The sequence below is a fragment of the Thunnus albacares genome, chromosome 12, assembly GCF_914725855.1.
Source record: "Thunnus albacares chromosome 12, fThuAlb1.1, whole genome shotgun sequence".
NCBI classification, from domain to species: Eukaryota; Metazoa; Chordata; class Actinopteri; order Scombriformes; family Scombridae; genus Thunnus; species Thunnus albacares.
Genome location: NC_058117.1, coordinates 30,272,206 through 30,285,958, shown reverse-complemented (window position 1 = coordinate 30,285,958; position 13,753 = coordinate 30,272,206). Strand labels below are relative to the sequence as shown.

General features: G+C 40.8%; 1 protein-coding gene across 1 annotated transcript in view; it reads left to right on the top strand.

The window, feature by feature from the left end:
* The window catches only part of tmeff1a (transmembrane protein with EGF-like and two follistatin-like domains 1a), a 104,902-nt gene that overhangs the window by 47,184 nt on the left and 43,965 nt on the right, over nt 1–13,753 (top strand). Inside the window, exons 2-3 of the mRNA XM_044368920.1 lie at nt 3,637–3,746; nt 11,053–11,182. Of these exons, the coding sequence (XP_044224855.1) occupies nt 3,637–3,746; nt 11,053–11,182 (240 nt within the window). The remainder of the gene's footprint in view (nt 1–3,636; nt 3,747–11,052; nt 11,183–13,753) is intronic.

Genomic DNA, 13,753 nt, shown 5'->3' with positions numbered 1-13,753 from the left:
TAAGACTCAGCTTGTGTCTCCTGTATCCCCAAAACGCTTTTAAGCAATTAGCATCTCATTATTGAATTGTCATCAGAGCTGCCTGTACTGTCAGCTGTTAGTCCACCACCACCGCCGTCATCGACACATAACGCAGAGACTGTAGGCTGTCACCATTATCAGCAGTATAAAAGAGACTTAACAGAGGCGTTATAAACTGTAAAGTATAGACATGGCACTAAAAAGACTGAAAGATATCGACTTGATTTGACTCATTTGGATGCTGAAGCTTCATATTAGCTTCAGATAAACTGTTGTGAATTGTAAGGTCATTATGAAGGATCTTCTAATGGTCAGTATGAACAGGAGGAATGATTACAGCAAGAAAAAACAGATTAAAATCATCAGCGTGTATGATTAGTATGAAGTCTTTGTCAGTGAATCTGTAACCGTTTGCTTATTTTTAACATTCATTTTAAACACTTTACTTTGAATTCCCCCCGTCTAGCATTAATAATCAGCGCGCGAACCTTTAATAAACGGTTTATTACAGGCTACACAGTGACAGTCTGTGTCTGTGCCGCAGCGGTGAAAGAGTTAAGGGATGTTGGGAGTGCTGAAGGTCTCAGAGTGCCAGACAGAAGATGAGGTATTGACGTCCATCTCGCCTGGAGTCAGGGCTGCTGCAGTGGAGGAAGATGGAGGGCAGGAGGGAGGGGGGGGGGGGTGTAGAGGGGGGTGCAGATAACGACTCAGGGGAGCGGCGGCTGGGTGGCCATGACGACCGGGCTGGGGCTCGGGGGGATTTGGGAGGTGGATGTGCCTCCGGGCGGGTGGAGGGTGGAGAGGGGGGGGGGGGGGAGCTGCTGCCACGCTCCGTCAGCTTCTTTAGTTCTGCTCCGATCCAAAAGAGGGAATTATGTGCATTTCAAATCCCTGTTTCTGTTGTAAAATGTATGAACCCGAACACAACACGGCCGGGGTCGACTACAAACACACACACACACACACACAGAAATATATCAGCAGCAGCCAGCGTCTCGCTCCTCAGAGGAACACACACACACACACATACACACATTTCAGACTGAAAACACTCGTTTGCTCTGCTCAACACACACTCATTTGCATTTCTGTTTCTCGCCAGACAGAGGGTTTAAAGACTTCTGGTTTGCCGTTCAGCATAATCCCAAATTGTCTGGGTATTAAAAATTTGGCTTTTTTTGAAACCTGCAAACAGGAAACACAACACACTAGTCTCTCTGTTACACACACACACACACACACACACACACACACATACAGTTGATCAGCAGGCTTCAGGCTCCGAGCTGTTGATGAATGTGGCTGCTGGTTGGACTCAATTAGCCATGAACGTCCTGCAGCAGCCGGACCCGCTCCGCCTGAAGACCTCCAACCTGCTGAACAGCTTCCTTCAACAGGCGTAGATCTGCTCATGTGCAGGTCGGAAGATGGTTCGAGTTAAAACTGGGATACATTTGTTTGACAAGTCAGGTTTTATTAGTTTAAGGTCGTGATGTTAGTCGCACAAAAAAAGAACCAACAGCGACTGTTTCCGACTGCGAGTCTGGACAGTTTTATAAAAAGCGTAACTATGGTCGTCCCCTCACCTTAACCATGTGGTTATTATTGTAGCCATGACGACGAAGGTGGCCCAGCTGTAAGGAAGTAGTAACTTTAACCCACCACATAACCTAAACTATGATCTTTCCCTAAACATAACCAGACTTTAACCACAGCGTCGTCACATCATGAGGCATCATTGTTGTTTAACAGTTTTTGAAAGTACAGACAGATGATGTCGTCCTGCAGATTAGAAAAAACGCTGCTGTGTGTCGTTCTGGAGTCACATGATCAAACCGTGTTTTTTAATTTGGAGGACTTCTTGTTAAATACGATGGCCCCCTGAGGACAAAACACATACAAAAGCAAAAGCACATACATTAAGAAAAATGCACTTCAAATCCAGAACTGCTACAAATACGAAACCTCATATAACAGTGAAAGATGAAGAAACAGCTGCAAAAACACACACAGAACACACACAGAAGCTTTTTAAAAACATAAAGACACTGCAGACTCATTTGAGATTATGTTCATCTGGAGAGGAATGATGTTTTATAGAGTTAAACAGTACTTTTCTTTTAAATTAATTGGAAAAACCTCTAGAAACACGGCGGGCTCAGTGGAAGAGGACCCGCTGCTTATGTAGATATAAAGGTCTCGTTCTAAGCTAACGTGATTATACACTAATTAAAACATACTTATGAATATTATATTCCATTTCTGCCAAGTCTCTTCCACTAGATGGCACTAAATCCTGCACACTGCACCTTTAAATGGAGCATCTTCCCATTATTATAAGTCTTACTTACAGATTTAAGAGCTTCTTCCAGCACTTCATTAGTATTTTATTTTCCCTTGAACCTGAAGGTTAATACTACGACTCTCTGCCTCCTCATCCTCTCTGTGCTGGTTTGAGCTTCAGGGGTTTTTTGTGGCTGGTTGTTACTGCGGCCAGCGGCGGCCATTTTTAGGAGTAGGGGAGGTCCACAAACAGTAATTAGAGGCCATTACACGGCTCTTCAAAGCTCACTCAGCTGTGGTCTGTGACACACACACACACACACAGTCACACACACACACACACACACACACACACACACATACCTCCTGTTTTTCAGCTGGCAGGAATCTGCGGCTTTTATCTCAAAGAATATGTGGATAATTTAAGTCAGCTGCACAGTTCTGAGTCGCGGAGGCCTGTTATTATCAGACAAGACACGACTCCCTGTACAGACTGCCAGCAGCATGAACAGTGTGTGGTTTGTTGGTGTGTGTGTGTGTGTGTGTGTGTGTGTGTGTGTGTGTGTGTGTGATCTGAAGGTCCTGTAACGTTCACACAAGTCAGGATTTTCTCCTTTAAATCTCCAGATAAGAAAAAAGCTCCCTGCTTCATGACATTTCATTAATTGGTCACTAATTGAACTTTAAAGAGCAAAACTAATTCAAGAATCACCAAAAAACTATCCTCCATCTCCAAAGTTAAGTGTGAAAGTTTCTTCCTAATATAATCCTGATTAATAAATATATTTATATTTAAATATTTATAACGAGTCAGCTGAACTCGTCACCAAATCTGCTGACCAACGTTTGATTTATTTGTCTTTTTTTATTTCTTTGCACCTCTAATTTTTTTACGATTCACCACACATTTCATTACACAACCTGACAGCTTCCGACTGATATTGTGCAGTTTCTGCTCGTTAACGTCTCCTCTGAGGACTGTCGGATCACAGATTTGTGTTGCGTCGCGCTGTGAGTCTACCTGTGTAAACACTCCTGCGGTGCCGGTGTCTGCTGCGACATGAAGCCTTATTGATCTATCATCTGATAAACAATCTTCTCTCCTGTTGTGCTTTAGAGGGTGGGGGGGGGGGGGGGGGGGGGGGGGGGATGTGTGCAGCTTTGCTCTCTATCTGCTTTTTATTGTTTCATAAACTCATAAAACTGTCCGGGCGTTATTCAGAGCGGATGTGAGATCAGAGCGTTGGGATATACTGCTGATACTTTGTGGCGGCGCCGTGGTTTTATTTAACCCTTTTTTCTCTGTCTGTTTGTTTCTGTTTGCCGCAGATCTGTCAGAGAAGAAGAGCGACCTGAGGGTTTGTGATGACTCCACCTGCAGATTCGGAGGCGTCTGCAGAGACGACGGAGCTCAGCTCAAATGTGTTTGCCAGTTCCAGGTAGGAAAAGATGAAATGTTTTTTTCCTTACTGTCAACAAATCCCATGAAAAGACTCAAACCAACAATGTGTTTGTCCGTCTCTCGATGCGTTCAGGCTCTCAGCTCCGAGCACATTGGTTCCTACTGAAGACTTTAAAAACACCTCATAAATTTATAGTTTCATTTTTAAAAAGAGGCTCAGTCATAAAAGTCCTGAAACGTTATTCAAACAGGAGGAAATGCATTCGTTAGGGGCTATTTTCAATGGTGGATGAATTCACGTTTGGTGCTCTAGTGAGTATTTCTGTCAGCAGGATGGCGTGTGTGTGAGTGTGTGTGTGTGTGTGTGTGTGTGGCTCAGTGACGCATTTTTAACAGTTTTTGGACGACAATTTACGTCGACAGCACAGAGGAATAAGCTACGTCAGGTTTTATCAACTTCTAACACGCTCATAGCCAGAATTTAAATGTCTGTATTAATTTAATGGTGGAAATATAGAAACATCTGGTGGAGAAATAATATTATTATATGTTACAGACTTAAAACAGTAAAATCAAAAAGTGCTGACTCTATAAAATTGTCAGTATTAGCTTTAAAAAACTTAGTATTGAGTTATAGACATAGACTGTATAAAAATATGGACGTAGTTACCGTGACGTCACCCGTTGGTTTCTGAAGAGCGGTTTTGAAGCTCCGTCCGTCGCCACCTTGGCAGTGCGTGATGCTGCCTAACTCCCAGCCAATCAAAAATGGGCAAAGAGGCGGGCCGAATGGCTGAAACAAGCCACCTAGCGGCTGGCGGACCTGTCACTCAAAGCAGTCATGTCCTTCATTATGCAGAACTTTACGGCTTAATAAAATTTAAACGGGCGAGTTATAAAAAAATTCACCCCCCGTACAGTTGTCATGAAAGAGGAAATTAGCTACAGAGACCAAAACTGTTTTTTGTACCAGACTGTAAACATGTTTATTTCTGTTGTAAAGTTGGGCATTTTAACATGAGGGTCTATAGGGATTGACTCGCTTTTGGAGCCTCAAGTGGCCGTTCAAGGAACTGCGGTTTTTGGCTTCATTTTACAGCCCCGGAGGTTGCTGCTTGGTTGTAGACCATGAGACTATGAAGCTTGTTGAATTTTTTTCTAAGCTAAGCAACTAAGACCACCTCTTGAGTCTGAAGCTGATGCAGAAGCACCACTAGAACTGACTCCCCTTCAAAAAGTCTCAAATACTAAATTAATCGTTGTTTTCAACGAGTCATTATGGTCTCAAGCTATAATTTCAGTCCCTCTAATAAGTGTGCTGGTGGTCATTTTGGAAATTAGAAGAGAAGGATTTGAAGACTTATAGTAGTGCTGTTCTCCCCGGCTCCAGGACTCACACTGAGTCGGACTATTGTCACAATATTTCATTAGGTTTAATGTTACTTGATTATGATACCTGCTCTGTTAGCACAATTTAGCTAAAGTAGCTAACATTAGCCCAAGTGTGCAGCACTTGTTGTTCCCAGTAAGCTAGCGTTAGCTTGGGTTCAAGCTATCAGGAAGGTCCTGGCTCCAAACGGAAAAGATGGCGCCGACCATACGCTGCAACTCGGGGCTTCAAACCAGCTCCAATAAAACCAGCAGGTGACGTCACACCTGGCTACATCCGTCTTTATATACAGGTTATGTTTTGGTTTTGATACATTTATTTACCACCCTCTGGGGTCTTGGAGACACATCAGTGAGTCTTCTGTCTGAACACTCAGAGTTGCATCTTTCCTTTGAAACACAAAGTCAATTTTGAAAAAGACTTTTTGAAGATAAAACACACTTTCACGCTCGTCCTGTTGGAAAGCTGAGATACTGTTAATCCAAGGAGAAGAGAGTCCTCATCCTGGAAGCCTTTTCTCTTGTTAAAGTGAAATTCTTCCATTAAAGCAGAATATGAATCCCACATTTGTGTATCTTGTCTATCAGTCACACACTCTCTTCTCTCAGGCCTTCAGACAGTCAAACTTAATTATCTTTTCGTTTTCTTTGACGAGAATCTGTTCTTTCTCAGGATCACTATGTTATTCTTTATTTTCTTGGCTTAGTGATCTCATAGAAAGTCCAACCGCTAAACCGCATCTGTGAGCCCTCCATCAGTGGCAGAATGTATCTGGAGTTGACTCCAGGAGCTGACTGAGGAATCAGAGGCTGAACACATACTGATTGTGGCCGCAAACTCAACATCGACCCTCAGTCTTGTTAGTTTTGGAGCTAAAACATGAATAAAACATTATATATTCCTTCAGACATGATCTGCTTGCTGTTTGTTCTCATGATATAAAATGAAATATAATTACTTTCTCCCCAGCCAGTCGTGTTTGCTGCATATTTGGCTGAAACAACATGACAGAATAAAAGCAACAGTGGCAGCGTGAAGGGCAGAGTCTAGAAGACAAATTCACCACAGAGCTGCTGCTTTACTGCAACAACAAGACGCACAGACACTGTTTAAAAACCGGCCGTCACGCTCTGTGATCTGAAAGCAAAACCTACATTTATTACTCCTGTTCACACAGACAGGACGGAGCGCGCTGAGCTGTTAAACCTGATCAGAGGAGTTTCACAGCCACCTGAGCGAGACGACTTCACCCTCACAGACACAACAACAAACTGCATGTTTTATAACTCGGATCATCACAGGAAGGACAAAACCAGTAGAGACAACCAGAGGACCAACACAGTGCGGACAGATCCATTACTACAGTAAAAATACCAATACAGCAATGTAAAAATACTCTATAACAAGTCCTGCATGAAAAATCCTACTACAGTAAAAGTACATAAGTATTATGAGCTTGATGTAGTTAAAGTATTGCAGTAAAAGTAGTGGTTTGGTCCCTCCTACTGATATATTATTATATATGACATCATTAGATTATTAATAGTGAAGCATCAGTGTTAGAGCAGCATGTTACTGTTGTAGCTGCTGGAGGTGGAGCTAGTTTACACTACTTTATATACAGTTAGCTAGTTTAGTCCAGTGGTTCCCAACCTAGGGGTCGGGCCCCTCCAAAGGGTCAGCAGATAAATCTGAGGGGTCGTGAGATGATTAATGGGAGAGGAAAGAAGAAAAAACAAAGTTCTGATACACAAATCTGTTTTCAGTTTTTGGACTTTTTCTCTAATCTTTGATTTTTGCTGAAATATTGGATCATTTGAACATTTATTGAAATGAAAGCATGTGAGAAGTTTAGAGGGAAAAATCACTATTTGGTGGAGCTGTTAACAACTCATAGACATGTGAAATGTGACCCCGACTACACACTGCTTTTTGTAAGACGTCAAAAGCCAAAAAGGTTGGAAACCACTGGTTTCATCTTTAACAATGTGTTGTATTTTAAAAGCTTGTTATATTATCCATTGTGTCAAATCTTCATCTGAAAAGTAACTAAAGCTGTCAAATAAATGTAGTGGAGTAGAAAGTACAATATTTCCCTCTGAAATGTAGAAAGTAGCATCACATGGAAATACTCAAGTAAAGTACAAGTACCTCATAGTTTTTCTTGCCACCTTGCACATTGAGAGTTGTACTTTACTTCTAACTTGAAGATTTATGTCCACAGTCTTGTACCTCTGAGTTTTTATCAAAGAATCATATATTCTCTAACAGAGTTGTTCATCTTTTCAACCAGGAGAGTTTCATGTTGATCCAAACTGTAGAAGAAAGAACTGAGAGTCTCTAACGTTGTTTATGGGAAAAAATAAATTGGATTTTTAGTTCTGAAACATCTCCTCCCTCTTCACAACTCTGCCAGTAAACTGAATATCTTTGAAACATTTAAAGATGTAACCTTTGAATCTGGGGAATTATAACATTTAACATTTTCTGACAAAACGATTAATCAAGAAAATAATCTTGAATAATGTTGAATGAGGTTCTCCTCCTTCGATAAGATTCATTTAGGCAGATTTAAAGCAGTAATTGTACCAAAGAAACTGCAGTGAGACTCTTCAGAGGAGGTTTGTTTTTGCAATGCAGATGTATGAATATGACTGTACAACCCGAGTCAGCACATTTATCTTCCATTGTGCTAAAAATATCTTGAAATGTATTCAAAGTGTAGAGTTTTCTCTGCAGGTGTGTGTGTGTGTGTGTGTGTGTGTGTGTGTGTGTGTGTGTGTGTGTGTGTAGCTGGATGTAAATCAGTCCCAGTTTTTACATCACACTCAAACAATTTAACGTGTGTGTGTGTCGGTTCGTCGTGATGACAGAGAATCTCATCAAAGTAGTTTCAGCGTGTGATTGAAATCTGCTCCACCCGCCTCTGCTCCAGGGGCAACAGAGTCTCAATATCAAACATCCACCGTTGCCCTGCATTCACTAATTAAAAGGAGTGATCTGTTAGATTTTTATCTAAATAAACCTCCTGTTCTGCTTGAACCAGCAGGGATCAATCTCTGTCCTGATCAGTATTAAACTGCTTTTTTTTCTTTGTCTTCTACAGCAACGTATCTGTAAATCACTTGTCCTGCTTTGAGGAAAGGATGGCGCCGTCTAGTCTTACACAATGAAACACTGTTCTGTTATCTGTCTGTACAGTCCTTATTTCAATACAGCAAATACAATATTAGCACAGAGCAGTAATGCGGAAATAAAAAGGAGCATTTCTAATATTTTCACTATATGTAAAAACATTATTTTTGACGAAGAGAGATGATTAAATGTGACTTTAAAATGTTTTCATTTGCTGTCCAAACAGAAGAAGAGTGTTTAAGGCCTGGTTACACCATGAATTGAATTCCGATGATCAGCGGATTTGCTCATCAATGTCAGATTGTCAATTTTGGAAAGTTACAGAATCTGTTAGACGCATGAATTTCGATGTTTTAAAGGTCTAATGAATGACAGCAAACAAGCCGACCCCCCAAAATGTGGAAGTGACGTAGTGTAATTTAGATTAGTAACTGTAACTGATAAAGTAATTGCATCATTGGTCACTGTGCACATACAAACATTTTGCTTCAACCTCATCTATCTGACACTGTGTGTTTTTATTCATCTTGCATGTTGTGTTAACTCTCAACTCACTGATTTTAATCAAGCGCGAACTGTACAGAAGCGACACAGAAATTGAATTTAAACAGTATTACATATTGAACAAACTTCTGTTTATAACCATGGATCATATAATCATCATGGTCTTTACTAGTTGATAACATTGTGAGTAAAACAGGAAGCGGTGTGTCAGCTGTGAGAAGAGTTTTTATGAAAAAGTAGCTCAAACCAAAGCTGCACATTGTGCTTTACTTACAGAACTGATGTAATAGACCTGCGTGACTGTAACTACAGTATGATTTGTTAAGTTTAGTCAGATATATACTGATGACACGATCACCAGAGATATTATATGAACAGTTATTTCTCAGTTTGTTCAACACGATAATCAAACACGATAAGCAACAGAAAGAAGGTTCATGATACTTCAAGCAAAACAAGTATGATGCAGAAAACGAGATCGAGTGGAATTCATTGCCAGCAAATATCGTTTAAGAAAATATTAAAGATCAAAACATTGTGTGTGTGTGTGTGTGTGTGTGTGTGTGTGTGTTTGAGTGCAGGGAATGAGTTGTAATGTATTTTACACCCTTTTTCTTGGAATTAAATGTGTGAAAGCGCAGGATGGATCAATCTATATTTTAAGGATGTTACCAGACGAGGATCTATGTTTATTCAGAATGATCATTTATTTATATGAATGAAAAAATATCAAGTTTGCTGTGAATTCTTGAGGAATCGTGATCATTTGTGTTTGACTTAATGTGATGACAACTTTGTTTCTCCTCTGTATGTATGTGATTGTTAATTCAATAAGATGAGCTGGTTGGTGTGTTGTGTTTATGTGATTATAGTGTTTATAAGTGTGTGTAAAGAAGGAAAGGATCAACTGAGTGACCGTAACGTGAAGCTGACACTGAACATAAACACTCAACCTCCGGTCAGTTCGTCCAGTGACAGCTCCAATAAAGTTTATTCAAACAAGTTGACCACATCCTCGAGAATGTTGACAGAAAGAGAGAAAGCAGAGTTACTTTGTGTAAATTCTAGTACGAACAGAATCAGTCACGTAAGGCGACTAAACAGATGTTGTGACCTCGAACTGCACGTCGACTAATCTGACAGAAATTCAGCCTGATTTCTACAATTATTCTGAGTTCAAATCTGCTTTTAATCTTAATCTGGTTGATCTCTTTATCACTAAAACGCTGACAAACTCTCTCTGGTTCTCATGACTCTGGATCTACAGGGCTGATCACTGTAAGGGTTATGGTTGGGGCATCAGGGTGTTAGGGTTATGGTTAGGGTTAGGGTTAGGGTGTCAGGGCGTTAGGGTTATGGTTAGGGTCAGGGCGTTAGGGTTATGGTTAGGGTCAGGGCGTTAGGGTTATGGTCAGGGTGTTAGGGTTATGGTTAGGGTTAGGGTGTCAGGGCGTCAGGGTTATGGTTAGGGTCAGGGCGTTAGGGTTATGGTTAGGGTTAGTTTCTGTCATCAATGAGTTTCCATAAAAACAGCAGCTGCAGACGTCACCAGAGAGCCAAACAGTGTGTTTCTACCGTGTGTGCAGAGGTCATGGAGGTCAGCTCTGCGGGGAGGGGGGGAGGGAGGGTGGGATTCCTGTTAAATGATTGATGGCTCCGAGTTAATAGAATATGGATTTCTGAACACTGATATGTGTCCTTGGCAGCTGCAGCTTGTGTCTGACAGCAGAGTCAAGTTATTCTGCGCTCAACCTCATGCAGAATGAATGAAGCTCTTCTAACGGCAGGCTGACTCACATCATATTTAACATGTTGCGTAACTGGCAGCTGCTTCTCATCTTACATCAGAATATGAGATTTGGTTTTTCTACGGCCACAGATGCAAGCGGCCCCGGATCTGTTGTTTGATTGTTCACACTCAATCTGATCTTGGAGGCAAAAATATTGGATTTGAGCCACTTCAGCATATTTGCATGCAGGCAGCGGGAAAAACAGGTTGCAGTTGCAGAGATGTATATACTGTATGTGGCTGAGTGTAAATGAAAATGTCTAAAATCTCATCTCCAGATACCAGACAATGACAGGAATGAGTGGAAATGAGGCCAAAAAGTGTTGAGATTGAAAATTCAGCGCTAATTAGTGTAGCTGACGAGCTCTTTCTCAAGTTTTCTCTCCATAAAAAAACCTTCCTGAACTCATTCAGCTGGTTGTGAATCATCATCATCATCATCATCATCATCAGGTCTGAAGTTTGTCCTGTGAGCAGCGGTCACATTGAAACTTAATTAACATTTTGATTGTGTTTGATTTTCAGTGCCACAAAAACTACATCCCCGTGTGCGGCTCCAACGGAGACACTTACCAGAACGAGTGCTACAGGCGACAGGCGTCCTGCAAACAGCAGAGACTCATCTCTCGGGTGTCCGACGGGCCCTGCTCTGCCGGTGAGTCTGCCGGGAAATACACTGGGGTCGTCGCAATGGAAACCTGCAAAATGACGCTGATTGATTGAGAGCAACAGGCTCGTCAAAAAAAAAAAAAGTGAATCAAAACACTTCGTTTATCGGTATCGAGCAGTCGGAAGAGGATGTGATTTAAAATGTTCTTAAAGTGTTTTGAGGAAATCAGTCATAAAAGAGATCCTACATTTCCCATGATGCACCTCTCTGTGTGGTAAACAGTTACATCTTTCAAACTCCAAACACTTTCAGTTTGTAACACACTTGCTGAGATAACCCTGATGACATCACCATGACATCATCGGGGTTATATTGTCCTCCAGAACAGCTGAACCCTTTAAAGACACGGTGTTTTCTAGAGAGTTAAAAAGTCATTTAATAGATTTTAAAGGTGAAGATGATCATTTAAACTCATTCATGATGAGATCAGCTGATCATCCTATAACGTGTCGTGTGAAGTCGACCGTGCTGCGGCGTTTTCATGGCGTTTTGACTGAACACCGGACGCTACACCGCTCGTCCTCGATTTTTCCTCTGAACTCCGCAGGACGTCATGAGTCGGATTGATTTCAGAGAACGAGCCGGTTAATCAACCCGCAGATCAATTTTAATTAGGAGCGGTGGATAGAAAACCGTTAAAAAACCTCCAAAAGCCGAGGGGTTCCAAAACTAGAGTTCGGGGACCCTGCGGGGGTCCTTCAGGAGGTTTCAGAAGAGCCACAGTGTAATGAGGATTAGTTTAATTTCACTCCGAGGCCTTTTAGTCCAGGAGAGACGCTGTAATGAATCACGGAGAAAAATGCATGATTAAATAAATCCTTTATCAACAGAACTCAGGTTAATCTGTTTGAGAACATCTGAAGGATCACTGAGACATTTATATCGCAGCTAAATAAAACTCTCCTCTGTGTGTTCAGTGCAGCATTAATAGACTAAAGAGTCAAATATGAGACATGATGATAATATCTTACTGACAGACAAGCAGTACAGTTTGAAATAAAATACTAACAGGAGATGGAAGAATTAAACTTGAGAGCAGTGACAGCGGAAAGGACATTTTGTGGCATCAAGAGGAAAAAAAACTTAATTTCTTGAGAATCCTTCAGGCTGAATAAACAACTTAACCGACTGAAATCATTTCCAGGACTCTCTACAGGATTCCTGGAAATGATGTTCCTCTAAATATAAAAGGCTCCTTTTTCTATTTATTCATTTTTTGTGAACATAATCTTAAAACAAGCACACAAAAAAACATACAAACATAAAAAAGAAGGCAAAACTGACGAAACGGAGTGAATAATAAGACTGGATGTATTATGTTGCTTTATGTGACAACATTAACATTCACTTCTCTGTTTGTTTCATTGATCTTATTATAAGACCTTATTATTAAGGAACTGGTGCCATTTTTTTCTGTTGGTAATTCTTCATTTTGAAGGTTAAACTGTGTTTCAGGTGAGACGAAAGTCCAGTTTGAGTAACAGATGCAAGAGTTTGAAGGTTTATCAGACACTTCATAGTTTATAATAAAGTTATCACAGTGACTTTATCTTTCATCCTGACGACTGCCATGTAAACAAGAGTTCACTTTACAGAGAAATCTATGAAGAATCTGCACCTGGAAGCATTTGATTGGTCAAAGCAGCACGTTGTGTCCTACAAAGTTGAACCAGATGCAACTTTTTTTTTTACAGAACAACCCCTAAGATTGTTCAATATTTTATATTTTTTAATACTTCAAAGATTAATTATGCAAAAAATGATTAGATTGATTTTTTTCTGAGGTCCTGGATAAAAGTAACTGCAGTTGATGCAAAACTAACAAGTTGACAGGCAGCGTTTGATTTTATCTAGAAGGAATGTAAATCGTAAACTCAGCTGATGTTTTAATGTTTGGATGTTTAAAATCAAAGCTGCTCCGTTTTTTCCTGAATCTGAAGACAGAAATACAACATGATCATCTCTGAGAAATGTTTTTCTTCAAGAGAAAATAAAATTTAAAGATGCTGCGTTTGGTCACGCTGTCCGTGATATGGTTTATAAAAATACCAACCCTACACTATAAGAGTATAACACACTGCTACACTGCAGATATTCTGGATCAGAACATCTCCTGTATACTGAAACTCACTTCCTGTGTATCTAAACACACATCCTGCATTAACTTCAGTGTTTGCTTTAGTTTCACCTCCTGAGCAAAGCTGAAATTTAGGTTCAGGGAACTTGAACCCAATGCGATCGGTAAACAGAGGAAACAAAACGGCTACACCTTCAGTCGTAAAGCTCCTGTAGTGTGAGAGAGGCTACAGCGTGTAAGTATACACCCATCAGCACTCAGACATTCAGTATGTGGAGGGAATATCGGCATGAGGCAGGTTTTATTTCCCAAAAGCTGCTGGTTTAATGTTCCACATCTGGATGATAACCAGCTGTAAATCAGACACACAAGCTAAACATTTAAGGGCTAAACGTTTTTCTCATCAAGCCACCAGCAGACTCTCTGGATTCAAACGTCTCTGCAGGCCAGTCAAGGTTTATGTTCTCCTCCCGCTTTGG